The 18,948-nt window shown below is 43.0% G+C and overlaps 1 protein-coding gene across 1 annotated transcript in view; it reads left to right on the top strand.

The window, feature by feature from the left end:
- Positions 1–18,948, top strand: part of FBN2 (fibrillin 2) — a 363,281-nt gene that overhangs the window by 203,809 nt on the left and 140,524 nt on the right. The window contains exons 20-21 of the mRNA XM_060263402.1: positions 14,784–14,903; positions 18,758–18,895. Of these exons, the coding sequence (XP_060119385.1) occupies positions 14,784–14,903; positions 18,758–18,895 (258 nt within the window). The remainder of the gene's footprint in view (positions 1–14,783; positions 14,904–18,757; positions 18,896–18,948) is intronic.

Below are 18,948 nucleotides of genomic sequence, written 5' to 3' on the forward strand. Positions count from 1 at the left end.
AGGTCCCACTGCTGAAACTACTTGCCTTGCTGATTTGCCATTCACCTCTACAAAAACTGACCCAAGACACAGCCTCGGATTTCAAGATTGATCTGACCTAGCAGACTTCTCACTCCCTGTCATTGAACATCGAGCTTGACTAAATCCCTCTGACTTGACTAAATCCACTAGATCACGGGGATGCCTCTCCACCTCCTCTGCCTCGACAGCCCACACCGATTGAGAACTCCATACAAAGCTCCTGGATGATCGTGGTTTACCCTCGATAACTTGGGATCAGAGACAATGGCAATATCTCTATGGAGCTTACCCAATGCCATCCTTCCTTCTATGGTTCCACCACCCTCCGCTGGACTGGGACACCCACTTGGTGGCATCTTGCCACTCATGTCATTGCGTCACCCATCGCATCCAAGACCCTCCAGCACCAAAGCACCCAGTGGGGAAACCAGTCGGTTCAACTCCGAAGCGCACCCTTCCTCCACCTTGACTATCGAGACCAAAGACTCCTGATCTTCCACATCACCTTTCAGAACAGGACACCTCGTCTCGTTCCGAAGCCGACTCCGACCAGCTGGACCATTAGGATTCTGATGCGGAACCCTCTCCCCCTCAACAGCTTGGGGAAGATTCTCCCATATCTCCCTCGGAAGACCTCAGGACCTATGGAGATTTTGTTAAGCGGATGGCACACTCACTGTTGCTACCCATCACACCACAGACACAGCCTTCGACATAGTACAGAGAGATGCATCCACACTGGTGGTATTACCCATGACCTCTGTCCTCCAAGCAGCAAAAACCCCATGGCCCAAGCCAGCTTCCACCCCAATCACCACCTGCCATACAGATCACATGTACAAAACCCAGGAGACAGATGTGGGATTCCTTTTCAACCACCCAAGATCTAATTCAGTCATGGTATCTTCTTCGTTGAAGAGTAAATGCACACACTCCACCCCTCCTGACAGGGAAAGGAAGAAACTTGACTCCATAGGTTGCAAAGTATACTCAGCTGGAGCTTTGTGGATTAAAACAACTAACCACGAGACATGCATGGCCTGCTATCAGTATGCCTTCTGGCAGAAAATGACTGATATTCTATCATCTCTATCTGATGACAAAGCACTGGAAATCAAGTGCCTCCAAAAGGAGGAGGGGCATGCTGGTAGGGAAACACCAGGTGAATGTAGCGAAACATTTACTGGATGTATTTGCCAAAACACTGACCCTGGCCATGATGCTCCACTGCCATGCATGGCTATGCATCAGCCTTACCCCAGGACAGTCTATTCAGCTCTACTACAGACACATCCTCTAGGACCTGGATAAAAGCATCAAGACATCTAGGAACCTGGGAGTCTCAACTTCTTCCCGACCCAAACAGAAGTCTTGATCCAAGAATTGGCCAAAGAAATCATTCTCCAAATCCTCCGCAGAGCAAACCTGGTCTCAATGCTCTCAACAGAGCCACTCTAGACCCTCCTATGGGAACAAACATAAGTTCTCCTCTCAGCAACAACAATCCAAGACCAAAGGGAGCAAACATCCAAGCAGGGACTTTGACTCCCCCTAGACAATCCTATCATCAATCCATCCCACCCGCCTCCACCCCTACTTACCTACGTGGAGAAGGATAACTTCCAACAAGTGGGTCCTGTCCATTATAGAGCAGGGCTACAGGATCGAGTTCTTTGAAATTTCTCCACCCTCATGTCAACCCCTTCATCTGACATTCTCCTGCAGGAAGTAAACAATCTTCTTGCAATGCCATCAAACACGTTTACCCAACCCCCTACCTTTCTAGGTTCTATTCCCGATATTTTACCATTCCCAAGAAGGATGGGGGTCTCCAACCCATCCTAAATCTCAAAGACCTCAACCAGTTCATAGTTTACAAAAAATTCTGTATGACATTGCTGGAACACATCCATCCCCTCCTGTGGGAGGATGCCTGGATGGCAACACTGGACCTGAGGGATGCATACTTACACCTGACAATCCATCCACAGTCTCACCCGTACCTTCAATTTGTCATAGGGAACCTCCATTTTCAGTACAAGGCACTTCCATTTGGCATCTCAACCACTCCCCGCATTTTCACAAAAACTATAGTGGTCATTGCAGCATACCTTTTTCTGAAAGGTATCCTAATTTTCCCATACATAGACAATTGGCTGGTGGTGGCATCCTCAGCTGCCATTCTGCAACACAACTTAGCCATCATAATGTCTCTTCTCAATGACTTGGGGCTCCAGGTCAATATCCATTAGTCTCATCTCATTCCATCTACTCGAGTGCAATTCATTGGGGCGATTCTAGATTCCCACGTGTGCAGAGTATTTCTCCCCCACGATAGGGTACACACTCTGATTGCATTCATCACCACTATCCGCAGCCAGGGCGATGTCTCGGCACTACAGATACAATGCTTGCTGGGCCTCATGGCAGCAACCACAGTGGTGCTTCTCCATGCCTGCCTTCGCATGAGGCTGCTGCAGCTGTGGTTCATATGGACCTTCAAACCCACCCGACATCTTCAGTCTCGATGGTTGATTCTACCCCCGGATATGCTGAATTCCCTCACTTGGTGGAAGCAAGAACACAACCTCACAAGAGGAGCACTGTTTCAACTTCCTGCTCCCTCACTATGGATGCCTCCGTCTGGGGCTGGGTAGCCCATCTCAGCAACCTCTGCGTAGGAACCCCTTGGGAACCTCATCTATTGAACCACCATATCAAGTGCCTAGCAATCAAGTATGCTCTTTGCTCCTTCACAGCCTTCTCAGTGGTCAGGTGGTGTCCTTCCTGATGGACAACACCACAGTACTCTATTATATGAACAAATAGGGGGCACAGTCTCACGAAGCCTCTTCCAACTATCTCTCAATATATGGGAGGACTGCCTCCACTGGGATACACACCCGGTAACCACTCACCTTCCAGGTATCCAGAACACCACAGCGGATTCTCTGAGCAGGGGGAACTCCTGTTTCCATGAGTGGGAAATCAACTGGAAGTACCTCAAGCCCCTTTTTAAGAGGTGGGGTCACCCGGACATAGATGTTTTCTCTGTCAGAGACAACAAGAAATGTCAGAGGTTCTGCTTCAGAGGGGGATACAACCCAGCTTCACTGGTAGATGACCTACTCTACCCATTGCACAGAAAGCACCTATTCTTGTTTCCCTCCATGCCACTCTTGACCAGAGTCACAGCCAAGATACAGGTACAGAAACCTGCCAGAATTCTGATCACCCTTTGCTGGCCAAGGCAACCTTGGTTTCCGTCCCTCCTCCAACTGTCCAGCCAAATGTTCCACTGCTTCCCACTGAACCTGACCTTCTGTTGGTGCACAGAGGGCGCCTTCTCCACCACAACGTATCACATTTGAAGCTCATGGCGCAGCAGTTGAGGTGACAACCATTCAGAACCGAATAGAGCATGTTATGCTAAATAGCAGATGACCTTCCACTAGGAAGTCCTATACACTCAAGTGGAATGCCTTTAGCCAATACTAGGACTCTGCACATAGTTCCCTTAAGGGGTCACCGTTAATTATTGTGTTCAGTTTTCTCCTTTCCCTATTTGACAAGGGACTGGCCTTCTCATCACTTCGAGTGTACCTTGCTGTTATCTCAGCATTACATGAACCTGTAGAAGGGTTTTCAATTTTTGCTCACCCATCTACCAAGGGATTTTTGAAGGGTCTTGCTCACCTTTCTCTCACGAGCAGATGTCCAGCCACTTCATGGGACTTACCACTGGTGCTCAACCCCTTAACTCTCAGTCCCTTAGAGCCTATGGCCACATGCTTCCTTCAGCTGCTGGCCTGGATGACGGCAGTCCTGGTGACGATTACCTCATCCTGGAGAGTAGGAAAACTCAGAGCCCTCCACTGTGACCCACCCCACGTCTCCTTCACTCCAGATGGAGTCTGCCTATTTCCAGACTTGGATTTCCTATCCATGGTAATCTCAGACTTCTACTTATAAAATCTCAGACTTCCACTTATAAAAAGAGAGAAAGTAAAATTATTAATAAAACTGTGGCTGATGGAAGAGAGATGGTAGATCAAGAAGGAATAAAGAGAGAATTTTTTAAATATTATGCTAAACTATTTAAAGGTGTTAAAGTAAAGAAGGAAAAGATGGAAGTGTATTTGCAGAAGATTAAAATAGCTCGCCTCTGTCCTTGGTGTTGTGCAACGCCAGGTCCATAAACAATAAGACCACAGTCCTGCAGGATTTTTTTAATTAGGCAGGACATGGATCTGGCTTGCGTGACGGAGACCTGGGTGCAAGATGCGGAGATGGTAGCTCTCTCCCAAATAGCTTCATCTGGGTTCTCTGTTCTTCACCAAACACAGACTAGTAGGCGGGGGGGGGGTGGCCTTCATATGAGAGGCTTGCTCCTTTTGGGCGCTCCTGCCTCCAAAGATCATGGGCATAGAGTGTTCCAGATTGATGTGGGATGTTGGGGAGAGTTTGGCAATCTGGCTGGTGTACTGTCTGCCTAATGCACCAGGCAGTGTCTTACCATCCCTGATGGAGGCTGTAGCAGGCTGGGCACTGGAGCACCCTCGACTTATTGTACTGGGTGACTTCAATTTCCATGCTGAGGACACAGCCTCCACTCGGGCGACGGACCTAGTGTCTTCTGTGGCAGCACTCGGACTCTCCCAATATGTAACAATGTCCACGCATCAAGCCAGACACACGTTAGACCTGATATTTGCGGTGGGAGCTGTACTGGTTCAGATTTCTGCTAATGCAGTGCCATGGTCTGACCACTATGCCCTAAACGCCTGTGTGGATTCTTCAACTCTACCCTGTTTAGGCGATGAGCAAGTTTTGGCTTGCCTACAAAGCCAGATGGATGCTATGTGGTTTCAAATGGATTTGTGGGATCCCTGGCCCTCTGGTGACTTGTTGCATGAGCTGGCAGAAATCTGGAATGGCCAGCTCTCTGCAGCCATTGACGAGATCTCTCCACGATGCTCTCTTCATTCCTGTTCACAATCCATGTAGTGGTATAGCCCGGAGCAGCGATCGATGAAATGGCGATTAAGACGACTAGAGAGACAGTGGCGATGTACTCACCATTGCAGGCTATTATCAACAGATCCCTGTTAGAAGGGATCTTTCCAACACCTCTTAAAGAGGCTGTGGTTCATCCCCTCTTGAAAATACCATCTGCAGACCCAGCCGTATTGGCAAACTATCGGCCAGTGTCGAACTTTCCCTTTCTGGGTAAGGTCATAGAGCAGATAGTGGTGATTCAGCTACAGGGATTCCTGGATAATACTTCCACACTGGATCCATTCCAGTCCAGCTTTCGGCCAGGTCATGGGACAGAGACAGTTCTGGTCGCCCTCATAGATGACCTCATGCGACATCTGGATTGGGGTGGCTCTGCAATGCTGTCAGCCACATTTGACACAGTTGACCATCAGCTACTATCTAGCCGCCTCGCCAACGTGAGGATCCAGGGGTCTGCCTTGCAATGGATGGCCTCTTTTCTCCAAGGTCAGGGATAAAGGGTGGTGAAAGGGGAAGAATCACCCCGAAGACATCCACTTATATGTGGTATGCCACAGGGTGCAGTTTTGTCCCTGATGTGCCCCTTGCTCATATTGTCAGGAGGTATGGGCTGGGATGTCACCAATATGCAGATGACACCCAGCTCAATCTATTGATGAGTGGCCAGTCTGGCTGAACCCCAGATAATCTAGACCTGGCTTTTTAAGCTGTAGCATCTTGGCTAAACATTTCACACTGTATGGAAATACAGGAAAATCTATGCTGCTTTATGTACCACCTAAAATCCACAGGAATTTCAACATAAGAATAACCTTGCTAGAAGAGCCAACAAGTTATCCAATCCAACATCCATATCTAAACTGGGCATGGAGGCAACAGTCTTCCTATCATTTGCCCTATCATCAACAGCTTTGTTTTTAATGTAATATCAACAGCTTTTTAAAAAAATAGAGATAGAGGTTTTATGGGCACAAACCCACAAATGAATCCCAGTTCAAGCACAACCATGCTGGTTTGTGATTTCCTAACTGGAGGTTCAGGAAAGTGTGCCTTCCACAAATTCTCCATGTGGGCTCCGAAGGCATTTAAATGCTTTCGGAACCCAACCCAAAGTGAATTCCAAAAGGAATTTAAATGCCCTCAGAGCCCCCCACTGGCCCCGTGGCCTGACCTGAGTGAAGTCTAAAGGCATTTAAATGCCTTCAGAGTCCACCTCTGAGTTGGGCTGGCCTGACTGAACTTCAAGAGTTAGCTCTGAAGGCCTTTATAGGCCTTTGGAGCTCACTCTGGGAGTACACTCAGGATGGGCTGAACTCCCAAATCAGATAAACCACAAACTGGTTTGTCCAATGGAGGTTTATTGAGGTTTATGGTTTGAGGTTCATGAAAATGACGATCCTCCAACAAACCTTTGTAAATTAACTAAATTTTGAGTAAAGTTGTAGTTACTCTCTGTTATGTCTCCTGAATCATTCTCATTATACCATTGTGCGATAGGGAGAAAGTGTTTTCTCTGATTACTTTCTGCATACCACGAATAATTTGATAAACCCCTATTTTGTGATCTCCTAATTAATTACTGTCTTGATCATTCTGGTTCTTTTTTCTACAATGTCCTCAGAGCACTGAAATCCTTCCTGAGCCATATATTTACACAGTTTTCCAACTATTGGTACTCCATAGACTTATATAAAGGTATTATGATACTGATCTTAAAAATTACTTTTTAAAGTAATCCCTTGCATGCAATTTGGTGCCTTTCCTCTGATTCACAATGATGTAGTATTTTACCTTATGACCAAGTATCTTTTCAGGTCACATCAGAATACATATGAAATTAGGCTTCTTTTACCCAAAGTCTCTGTTTCAAAGTATTTGTTTCAAATAATTTTATTAGTAACATATGGTAATAAATTTCAATTTCTTACATCATTAATAATTACTTTTTTATCTATCCCATATATTACTTTCTACCCACCCCTCCCCCCGTTACTTGACCCCCACCGGTGTTATATACTTAAAATCTTAATATTAAAGGTACCCTTAATTAATAAGAACCAAAATTAATATCCTCCTCTCTCGTATACTTAGTCATTATCACAAATCGTCCAATATCCTTTTATTTTCCACTCTTTTTCTACGTATCTTCTGAACTTTTTCCACTCCATCTTAAATACTTCTAAATCATAGTCTCTTAAGGTTCTTGTTAACTTGTCCATTTCACTCCATGTCATAACTTTTACAATCCAATCCCATTTCTCTGGTATTTTTTCTTGCTTCCACAACTGCGCATACAATGTCCTAGCAGCTGAGAGCAAGTACCAGATTAAAGTTCTATCTTCTTTTGGAAATTTTTCCATTTGTAATCCCAACAGAAAAGTCTCTGCAACTTTGTTAAATTCGTATCCCAAGATCTTAGAAATCTCTTGTTGAATCATCTGCCAATACTTTTTCGCTCTTTCACAAGTCCACCACATGTGGTAGAAAGAACCTTCATATTTTTTACATTTCCAACATCTATCTGGCATCTTATTGTTCATCTTTGCCAACTTTTTAGGAGTCATATACCATCTGAACATCATCTTAAAACAATTTTCTTTAATACTCTGACATGTTGAGAGTTTCATAGAGTTCTTCCACAAATATTCCCATGTGTCCATCTGTATTTCTTTATTTACATTAATCGCCCACTTAATCATTTGAGATTTCACTACTTCATCATCCGTAGACCATTTAAAAGTAATTTATAGAATTATATATAGATATATAATTTATATAATTTATAGATTTTCTAAATTAATTTTTCATTATCTCCAAGCAGAACTTTTTCCATTTCTGTTTGTTCTCATCTTATTCCTTCAGTTTTAACATCGCTTTCCACCAAACTTTTTATTTGTTGCATTTGAAACCAATCATATTTATTATTCAACTCTTCAGCAGTTTTCAATTCTATTTTACCGCTTTGTATTTTTAGTAATTGATTATATGACATCCCTTTATCCTCTCCTGTCTCAGCTGTTATTCTTATTACTTCTGCTGCACTATCCATAGTGGTTTTCTCTCATTGCCATATTTCTTGTACTTCATCCAAATATTTAGTAGATTATTTCTTATAGAATGGTGAGGAAAAAAAATCCAACTTTTTATTTCCATAGTATATATAAGCGTGCCAGCCGAATTTATTTCCATGACCTTCCAACGTTAAAAGTTTTTTATTGAACAGCATCACCCAATCTTTTATCCACACTAGAAAAACTGCTTCATGATATAATCTTAAATCTGGTAGTTGAAATCCTCCTCTTTCTTTAGCATCTGTTAAAACTTTCATTTTAATCCTTGGTTTTTTCCCGGCCCATACAAATTCTGAAATCTTTGCCATTTATTAAATTGTTTACTGTCTTTCACAATTGGAATATTTTGAAACAAATACATTATTCTCAGCAAAATGAATAATGCAACTTCCTTCTCTGGATGTCTTTCATAGTATTCTACAATATTTACAACAGTTCTAATATTGTCTCTTATTTGCCTTTTAGGGAGAAAACCCACTTGGTCTTACTTGGTCTTGTTTAAGCCGTTCTGCTAAGATTCTTCTGTATATCTTATAATCATTGTTTAATAATGAGATTGGTCTATAGTTCTTTACATTAGTGACATCTCTATCTTCCTTTGGAATCAACAAAATTACTGCTTCCTTCCATGTATTTGGTATTTTTCCATTTATTCTTATCACATTTATTAATTTTTGAAGTTTCGGTATTCTTCTTTAAAAGTTTTTTTTAAAAATGCCCCTGTATAAATCGATGGTGCGGTCTCATTTGGAGTACTGTGTGCAGTTCTGGTCGCCACACCTCAAAAAGGATATTATAGCATTGGAGAAAGTCCAGAAAAGGGCAACTAGAATGATTAAAGGGCTGGAGCACTTTCCCTATGAAGAAAGGTTGAAACGCTTGGGACTCTTTAGCTTGGAGAAACATCGACTGCGGGGTGAGATGATAGAGGTTTACAAGATAATGCATGGTATGGAGAAAGTAGAGAAAGAAGTATTTTCTCCTTTTCTCACAATACAAGAACTCGTGGGCATTCGATGAAATTGCTGAGCAGAAAGGTTAAAACGGATAAAAGGAAGTACTTCTTCACCCAAAGGGTGATTAACATGTGGAATTCACTGCCACAGGAGGTGGTGGCGGCCACAAGTATAGCCACCTTCAAGAGGAGGTTAGATAAAAATATGGAGCACAGGTCCATCAGTGGCTATTAGCCACAGTGTGTTTGTATATATAAAAAAAAATTTGCCACTGTGTGACACAAAGTGTTGGACTGGATGGGCCGTTGGCCTGATCCAACATGGCTTCTCTTATGTTCTTATTGCCGTAAATCCATCTGGTCCAGGTGCCTTTCCAATTTTCATTGCATTAATCGCTACTTCTATTTCTATTTTTTCAATTGGGTCATTCAAAACTTTTTCCATATAATCAGTTAAGGGTGCTATTTTAATCTTCTGCAAATACGCTTCCATCTTTTCCTTCTTTACTTTAACATCTTTAAATAGTTTAGCATAATATTTAAAAAATTCTCTCTTTATTCCTTCTTGATCTACCATCTCTCTTCCATCAGCCACAATTTTATTAATAATTTTACTTTTTTTTCAATTGCCAGGCCAAATATTTTCCAGGTTTATTCGCTCCCTCGAAAGATTTCTGTTTTTTGTGTTTTAACAATTTATTGATAACATATGGTTACAAAACTTAATTATAAATTTTCTGTACTAACCCATATGATATTTCAACCCCCCTCCCACCAATGTTGACTTCCCCAAAGTTATAGATTAAGTTCAATACTAAAGGTACCACTAACCAATCAAAGTTCAATATTTTTTTTTCTCATTAATACTAAAAAATTGTCCAATGTCTTTTTACATTCCACTCTTTCTCCATATATCCTTTAAATTTCTTCCACTCCTTTTTGAATATATCTAAATAATAATCGCTTAGAGTTCTAGTTAGTTTATCCATCTCACTCCACGATAAAACTTTCACAATCCAGTCCCATTTCTCTGGTATTTTTTCTTGTTTCCACAGCTGCGCATACAATGTCCTAGCAGCTGAGAGCAAGGACCAAATTTAAGTCCTATCTACCTTTGGAAATTTTTCTAATTGTAATCCAAGCAGGAAAGTCTCTGCAATTTCTTTAAAGTCATAACCCAAAATTTTGGAGATTTCTTGTTGTATCATCTTCCAAAATTCTTTCGCTTTTTCACAAGTCCACCACATGTGAAAAAAAGAACCTTCACGTTTTTTACATTTCCAACATCTATCCGACATTTTCTTACTCATCCTAGCCAGCTTTTTCGGAGTCATATACCACCTGTACATCATTTTAAAACAGTTCTCTTTGATACTCTGACAAGTTGAGATCTTCATCGAGTTCTTCCAAAGGTGCTCCCACGTATCCATTTGTATTTCTCTATACACATTGATTGCCCATTTGACACTTTACTACTTCTTCTTCTGTAGACCATTTGCTGTAGACCCGGGGAGGTGGGGGAGCTCCCAGGGCCTGAGGGCGCGGGGATCTTTTGCAGTTTGGAGGAAGAAGCTTCTTGCAGGGGCCCCGAGCCTGCAGCTTGCTTCTGCAGAGGAGGGACCCGATCCCTCCTCCGTCTGGGGCTGCAGAGGTGGGAAGGTGCGCGGCGCGGGTGCATTGCATGCATGCTCCAGGCTCGGTGGTGGCATTGTGTGCACTTTGGAAGGGAGGGGGGTGGGAAATGGCAGTGCTGGAGGAGGAGGCGGGGGTAGGGGGTGGCAGCTCTCCTCTCCAACATCGATCGGTTCCAGCATTTGACTTTCAGCCATGACAAACAGCGGGCAAATTACCGTAAGACCAATCTCCAAGCAACAGGCATTTGCAGTATTCGCTCCATAAGACGCACACACTTCCCCCCCACACTTTTTTTGGGGAGGGAAAGTGCTTCTTATGGAGCGAAAAATATAGTATACTAAAGTCCATAATTCTCCTTTCTTTTAAAATCTGAAGAACATAGTGATTTGCATAGCTAAAATATTGCAAAACATCTTTAAAAAAAACATCACAAGACAATCAATTGAAACTATCCATATGGAAGTCTTTCAGCTAGAGCAAGCTAGACACTGAAACAGGTAGACAGATAACAGAGAAATGAACACAAAAATGTACCTAAAGAACAAGCTAGCATCGTAATTGAAGGCAGCTGATGCAGTCAGATTCTTGTGTTTACATGTTGTGTGGAAGCTCTGATAAAAAAATAAATAGTAGGATTTTTACTTGGGGTATTCACTTTCTAGTCCTACCTTCATATCTTACCCATTTCCCATTCCTTACCATGGAACAAAAGTGATCTGTCTCTACTTGTGGGCAGTACATAATAATCTTAGTTGTTTTGAGGCCTAGCATTTAGGAGTGTGAGGGGCATGCATATCAAAAACTTAAATTTTCAGGACATTTCTCACAATTTTTTTCTTTTTGGTATCCTAAATATTCAGGAACATTTTAGCAATCCCCATCCCCACCCCACATCCTCCATTAAGAAATTATGAAACCATTATTAACCATGGCTCAATTATTTCCTGTGGGTAGTAGACCTAACCTTTAAGTCCATGCTTAGCAAATGAGCTGTTTTCGGCCGGGGGGGCGGGGTGTCCTCCAGTCCTTTTAAATTTTAAAGTGCCATTATTTTTTGAGAGAGGTATTCCCATACAAATAATTATCCTTTCATATTGAAAGGAAGGAAGATGCCACCAAAACACTCAAGAAAATAAACCATCCCAAGATAAATGTTTGTTACTTCTGGAATTTGGGAGTGCTTTGGGCTATTTCAGACAACCCTGAGCTGACTGAAAACAGCTACTTTCCACTTTATTTCTGGTTCCAGTATATTCAAGTGCATGCCTCTCAACCTATTTAATCCATAGCATCTGCTGTCTCTGTGAAGTAGTACAGTGCGTTATTTCTGAGGTGAGGTATGAACAGTGAAAACATGGATGTGTGTACCTTTTGGTAGTACAGGAAAGAAAACAACTTGAGCAGGGTGATCTTTTGTGAAAAAATGCTTGGGAGAAATGATGAAGTATGCCCATCTTCTGTTTTATATGGCAGTCTGCATAGTTGCATTTTGAAAAAGAAAACTGTCAAGGACAAACTAAATGCAGCTGAGTGTGTCTTTTAGCTTGGCACTTGGTCCCAAGTTGTATTAATGGTGTATCCATAATGTTGTTTAAACATCATTTCATTACCAGCATAATTTGATGTCTGATTCTTCAGTCATCTGAGCCCCATCCAAATTTTTTCTTTACTGGTGCAGCTTGTGCTGGGATCATGCTGTTCTATGGCTGCTTCCAATTATTTATGTAAAAATCTAATTCAAAAAATGGTTTAACAACACTCTGCTTATGACCCTAGAAGACATTAAATGGGAGAAATATCTGGAGAAACAAATACTTGGGGTGGAGATGGCAGGGTATTATAGCTTATTAGATATAGTTCCAAAGTAGTTATTTATAATAAGTAAGGCAGTTTTTAAATCTAGTCCTCTTGTTTATTATTGTATTCTAGTACGCACTTATCCAGTTAATTTAACAATTTTTGTTGACCTAACTAGCTGTTGTGTTTAAATTTTTATTTTTGAAAAAATTGTATTCCTATCAATTTTATTCCTTCATGGGTTATAGAATTATCAATACATTCCTGAGCCACAATAGAAACTCTGGCTGAATACAGACCACTTATTTGGACCAGCACAGGAACTCCCCAAAGCCAGATTTAAATCGCTAATTCAAACAGCACATCTTGGTCCCGCTTCACTCACACCCTTATGTCATCCTCTGGTGTCTCTCTGCCACCTTAAAAATCTCCAAAGCACTTCCCTGTTGCCTTTTCCGACTGTTTGAACAACCAGGAAGCACCAGGGAAGCGCCTCCCATGTGCTCAAGCGACCTGACTACTCCTCTGGAGTGTGTACAGCCTGTCCCTCTTGGGCGCACACTGTCTGATCGCTCCTGGGTACCTCAGACTATGCCAGCTTTTTTTCTGAACCAGGAGGCTGCTCCCCCAAGCTGCCCATCTGTACCCAGCCTCTCTTTTTGAATTAATACTTCTGATTTGATTTATGTCTCTAGGGCTGCCAAGTCCAATTCCAGAAATATCTGGGGACTTTGGGGGTGGAGCCAGGAGACTTTGGGGGTGGAGCCAGGAGACACTGGGGTGGGGAGGCAGAAAAGCCGCCTGCAAGCCCCCCTCCCCCCCAAAAAACCCAGGCAGTGGGATTTCAGGAGATTTCGCCTTTGGGCAGCAGACGAGGGAAGGTGAGAGCGGCCCCGCCCAGGAATCGGCATCCTCAGAGGAGAGAAGAAGCTCACGTCTTACCATTGTCCAGTGACCGCGTCCACTGCGCATTGGTGCTCCGAGAACGCCAAGGCCCGACCGGGCTCTGAGGCACCGACGCTTCCCCAGGAAGGAAGAGGAAACAGTCGCTTGACCAACCGTCCCCTGTAAAGGTCCCCTCCTGCCATTCATAGGGCTGCCTACACCGCGCCTGACAAATTCAGCCCTGAGCCCCCAAGAATTCACCTCAGATTTCACCTCAGAGGCGGAGGGAGCGGGCGACGCCTGAGCCCATCTCGGAGGAGCAGCTACGGAGAAGAGGCGGCAGCTGCTCAGCGGCGTCGCCTGCTCCAAGATGGGTGGCTCGCCACGCTCTTTGGCGCCGTTTCCCCCTCCCCCCGCTTCCATTTTTGGGGGGAGCAGGGGAAGAGGCTGGAAATTCTGGGGTCCCCCGCCAGGGCGGGAGGGTTGGGAAGCCTATATGTCTCATATCAGAATTTAAAAGGATAAACTAAAAAAGGCACACTGATTTTTAAAGAATTATGTTTTTGAGCAAGAAGATGCCACTTTTCAAGCTATTTTTTCTTTCAAGAAAGGTTAATTTAGTCAGGTGGTGCCTATATCCACAGATGGACCTGTTTAAAAAAATGTAAAGGGCAAAGGGGGCATTTGGGGATGCAAGCAGGGCTTTTTTTGTAGCAAGAACTTCTTTGCGCTTTAGGCTGCATCCCCCTGATGTAGCCAATCCTCCAGGAGCTTACAGGGCTCTTAGTACAGGGCCTACATCAGGAGGACTGGCTACATCAGGGGTTTGTGGCCTAATATGCAAAGGAGTTTCTGCTACAAAAAAAGCCCTGGTTGCAAGCAAAACAAGGCAAAACAGAGTATGGGTTAGATGAAAATAATATGTACAGTATTATAGTTTACATTTTTTAGTAGCTAAGTTCAGTTTCTGACAGTGTTTTCTTAATTTTCCAAAAATACTATGGAGCCATAAATGACAGAAACAAATAAGATCTTTGTTTGGACACAACATGTTGTAGCTGAGCATGTATTGCCTTCCATTAAAATGAATTTTGACTTCTCACAAGACACTTGATTCTGGAAAAAAATTTAGTCCAAGTTCTTGGAAATTTCTAGCTTATGTGAAGCAGCCAATTAATTAGCACTTCTAAAACTATGCAAAGCCTTTTGTGTTCAAGCAAGCTGCCTGTCCTACATTCTTTGAATTATAGACATTTAGGTTAACTTAAAAACAAAATAAAACAGGGAACACATTTTCCAGACATTCTGGCATAAAATGATTCATGGCAGGGTTTATACATCATAATATTTTCCAGAAACACATGGCAAGTCTAACAGTGTCTTTTCCTTCTGGATTAAAGATATAAATGAATGTGAAAGCAGCCCTTGTGTCAATAGTGCCTGCAGGAACAATCTTGGTTCTTTCATCTGTGAATGTTCATCTGGCAGCAAACTAGACTCCACAGGCTTGATTTGTATTGGTAAGTCTATTGGTCATTCATTTCTAAAAATATGAATACAGTTGACTATTGTGGCTAGTTAAATGAAGAATTATATGAAGGTAAGTTCCTACTTGTAACAAAGCTAAGTATTACTCTCTATGAGAAACATCTGATTTAGTGACAGGATTGATCAGCTCTAGATGGGTCTGTCTTTTTCCTAAAAGAATCTAGGAACATCTGCCATTGGGCCTATCAAGCTGTATAACTGAAGGAACAAAATCATCCGAACAGTATTTCATGAAAAAAGCAAAATCCAAAGTTGCATTTAATTCAAATTATATTTTTGAAAATATGTAGTGTAGCCCAGTTTAGCTGGCAAGTAGAATTTTTAGGTTGACCTAAACAGATCCTAAAAGATACTTAATTGATTAATGGAAAAAAAATACATTTTCACACAAGGTATAAACTTCTCAAATTCACTGTTGCTGATTGTGGTGATTATGGCTGTCATATGTAGAACAGACAACTTCATAAAGGATAACAACAAAGGCTGCTAGCTATTTATTTATTTTTTACTTCAGTTATGGTCCGCTTTTGTAGCTGAAACTCAAGGAAGATTATAAAATGTTTATAAAGATATAGTAAAACAGTATAATGCATACAATAAACAATGCAGTAAGACCATCAGAAATTTTACAACTATCATGATGCCAAAATATAACATCAGCATTCTAGGTAGGATAGCTCTGAATGTCAGTTGCTGGGGAGAAACAGCAGGAACCTTGACCTTCTAGCACATGTGATTTAACAACTGAGATCTTTAGGAATAGTTTTCAGCCCCCTCCTCTCACACATCAGGAACACAAGAACCTGGCAGAGGTGAGAAATGAGAATAGTGCCTCAGATCTGAGCCAAGGGAGTTAGGGAAATGGTATGAATGAGGTAAATGCTTCTGCATTTATGACATGGCAGATGATTTGTTGCATCATCTACCCCAGCCTTAAATCCTCTGGAATCCCGGTGGGCTGCACTCCCAGATCCAAATCTTAAAGGGTTTATCAAACTACAAATCACATGGACAAACTCTTGGGGGGGAATTCTACTTTTCCAATTATTCTAAAATCTCTTGTAATATGCAGGGCCCTCTCCATTATCTCTGAATCACTACTCACTCTCCAGCTGTTCCTAACAACCCTACCACCCAACCCTATTTACTTGCAGAGGTGGGGGGGGGGGGTGACTGTAGATAGGTGAGAGGAGGGAAGCAAGCATTATAACCGAAAGAAGGATGTTCCTCTGTAAGAAGGACAAACAGACCAGTTTCTTCATAAAAGAATAAATGGATACAAATCTGACATTTAAAAAGAAACTCTAATATTCAGATAACAGTGGGGGAATATGTCAGTGTTGGACATTTTCTATTTCTGTCCTCAGTCACTATCCTTCAAGAAAAGAACTTCAAAGAGGTTTCAGCATGAAACAGCTGAGTTGGGATTTATTAAAAGGTTTCACACTGCCTTCCTGTTGCTGGGTCAAGCCTGAACCTGGGATTGTTATCACACTATAATTGTGACTATATTAACAAAACCTGTGGCTCCCCAAATATTTTAGGTGTTAAGTAGAGTGGCTTATTGTTGTAATTCTTCCTAATTTGATCTGAATTTTACTTAATTATATTCAACTATTTTCTTCCAACATTATATGTTCCCTTCAACATGATGTTGGTTTTCTTAAAACTTGTACCTAAAGTAATTGCATGATGGGGAAAGGTTATGGCTCAGTAGCAGAGCATCTGCTTGGCATGCAGGAGCTCCCAGGTTTAATCCCCAGCATCTCCAGTTAAACATTAGGTAGCAGGCAGTGTGAAAAACCTCCACCTGGAACTGTGGAGAGCTGTTGCCAGTTTGAGTAAACAGAATTGACTCAGATGGACCAAGGGTCTGTTTCAGTGTAGGGCAGCTTTATAAGTTCATGTGTTCATGAGAATCCATTCACAGTAGCACTTTCAGCTCTAGTCAGCCCCATAGCCAGGTTTTGAAGAATTGGGGGGCCCTGATTTTTTTCAGGGGGCACATAGTGGCCCCAAGCTCCATGGCCTTCTCTCCTACCACCACTGAGGAGAAAAGCTACCAGCTCGCTGCCATACAGCCTTCCCCCTCCCCACAGTTGCCCCAAGGTGATCCCTTTCCACCCCTCTTCCAGCAGTTCAGATGGGGAGCCACTCAGAGGTTTAGATACATGCTGCACGGTCTCCTGCCCTTACCTGTAGCATGATCCAGCTAGGCAAGCCCGGCAGGACAAGGTGGGGTGGTGGAAGGCGCCACCAATTCACAACTGACTTCTGGGGCTACAAGATCTCTGATTTCTTCCTGTCGGAGGGTGAGCCAAGGCTGCCCAAGCACAGCTCCCACCCTCACTCGGGTGGCCAGCGAGACCAGACCAGAAAACCCCTGCAGGCGAACATCACCTCTCCACTGATCCCCAGCCCTGGACTGCAGCTGAGACCTCACTTGTGTGCGCCAGCCTACCCTACCCTGCCCTGTCTGGCAGAGAAAGCCTGCAATGGAGCCATCCGCTCCCTACACCCGTGGCCCCATTTGAGTGCCAGAACAGCCTCTTCTTGCAGGCACCCTCCAGTCCAACGTCAGCACAAGGCAGAGCTTAACTTTCAGTCCTGGGCGCTGAAAGTGCCCCGTTGTTTCTGCTTGTTGAGGGGTCAGAGATTTCTTCCAGTCCCTAAGGGAGCAGAAGCAACACAGAGCTTAACTTTCAGTCCTGGACGCTGAAAGTGCTCCGTTGTTTCTGCTTGCTGAGGGGTCAGAGATTTCTTCCAGTCCCTAGGGAAGTAGAACCAACACGAAGCTTAACTTTCAGTCCTGGGCGCTGAAAGTGCCCCATTGTTTCTGCTTCCTGAGAGGTTAGAGATTTCTTCCAGCCCCTAAGGAAGCAGAAGCAACACAGAGCTTAACTTTCAGTCCTGTTGTTTCTGCTTGCTGAGGGGTCAGAGAATTCTTCTGGCCCCTAAGCAAGCAGACGCAACTGTGTATGATCACGTCCCCTAAGCAAGCAGAAGCAATGGTGTATGATGACGGCAGAATGGAGAAAGATGCAGCCGAGGCATTGGAGGCTGGTTAGGGGCCCCTGCCTAGCAGTCAGGGGGCTGTGCCCCTGCAGGCCCCTTGTAGGTATGGGCCTGGGTCTAGTTAATGAAAGCTTATGCTGAAATGAAATGTAGTTAATCTTGGAAGTGCCACGAGTCCTGATTATTTTTTCCGCAATGAACTAACATAGCTTCCTCTCGGGAACTATTACCTTTTATTTCTTTGTGTCTCCTTCCTCTCCTCCTTTTCTGGAACCTGAAATGTAGTTCTGGCAGCATCAGGCATCAGAAAACCTGGGGAATGTATCCGTATGATTCCTACCAATGGATATGCTAGTACGATAGAATTTTAGTTATTAAGGGGAGAGACACACATATAGAAAAGTCATTCTGTCTTCTGGTGTCTTTCTTCTGGTACTGCAGCCACAGATATGTGGGGAGAGGGAGCAGTCAAAATGGAGATGAGAAGAAAGAGAGACAGAAAAGAGGATGAGCTCTCATTTAGATTATGGTCTAAATAGAAAAGAAAAGAAATGGTCTAAATGGGAAAGAAATGGAAAAGAAAAGATTATGGTCTAAATGGAAAAGAATTCAGGGCAATACACTTACTTTAGCATGGAAGGCAAACATTACAAGCCAACTGAATTTGTATTCCATAAGGAGGGAATACAAGCTTTGGTGGCTACACTAGTCTGAATAAAGAATCTGCCTGCCTCCCTCCTTAATTGAAAAAGTGTGGAACAAGACATATTATTCCACAGATTGATTAAGATCTTGTTTTAATTCCCTGTAGATAGTTTGAAGGGAACATGTTGGCTGAATATCCAAGACAATCGTTGTGAAGTTAACATCAATGGAGCCACTCTGAAATCTGAATGCTGTGCTACTTTGGGAGCTGCTTGGGGTAGTCCTTGTGAACGCTGTGAATTAGGTATGGTTTTTTACATTGTAAAGTTTTCTAGCTATGTGGAACATGCCAGAAAT

Source organism: Heteronotia binoei, unplaced genomic scaffold, assembly GCF_032191835.1.
Source record: "Heteronotia binoei isolate CCM8104 ecotype False Entrance Well unplaced genomic scaffold, APGP_CSIRO_Hbin_v1 ptg000055l___fragment_3, whole genome shotgun sequence".
Classification (NCBI taxonomy): domain Eukaryota; kingdom Metazoa; phylum Chordata; class Lepidosauria; order Squamata; family Gekkonidae; genus Heteronotia; species Heteronotia binoei.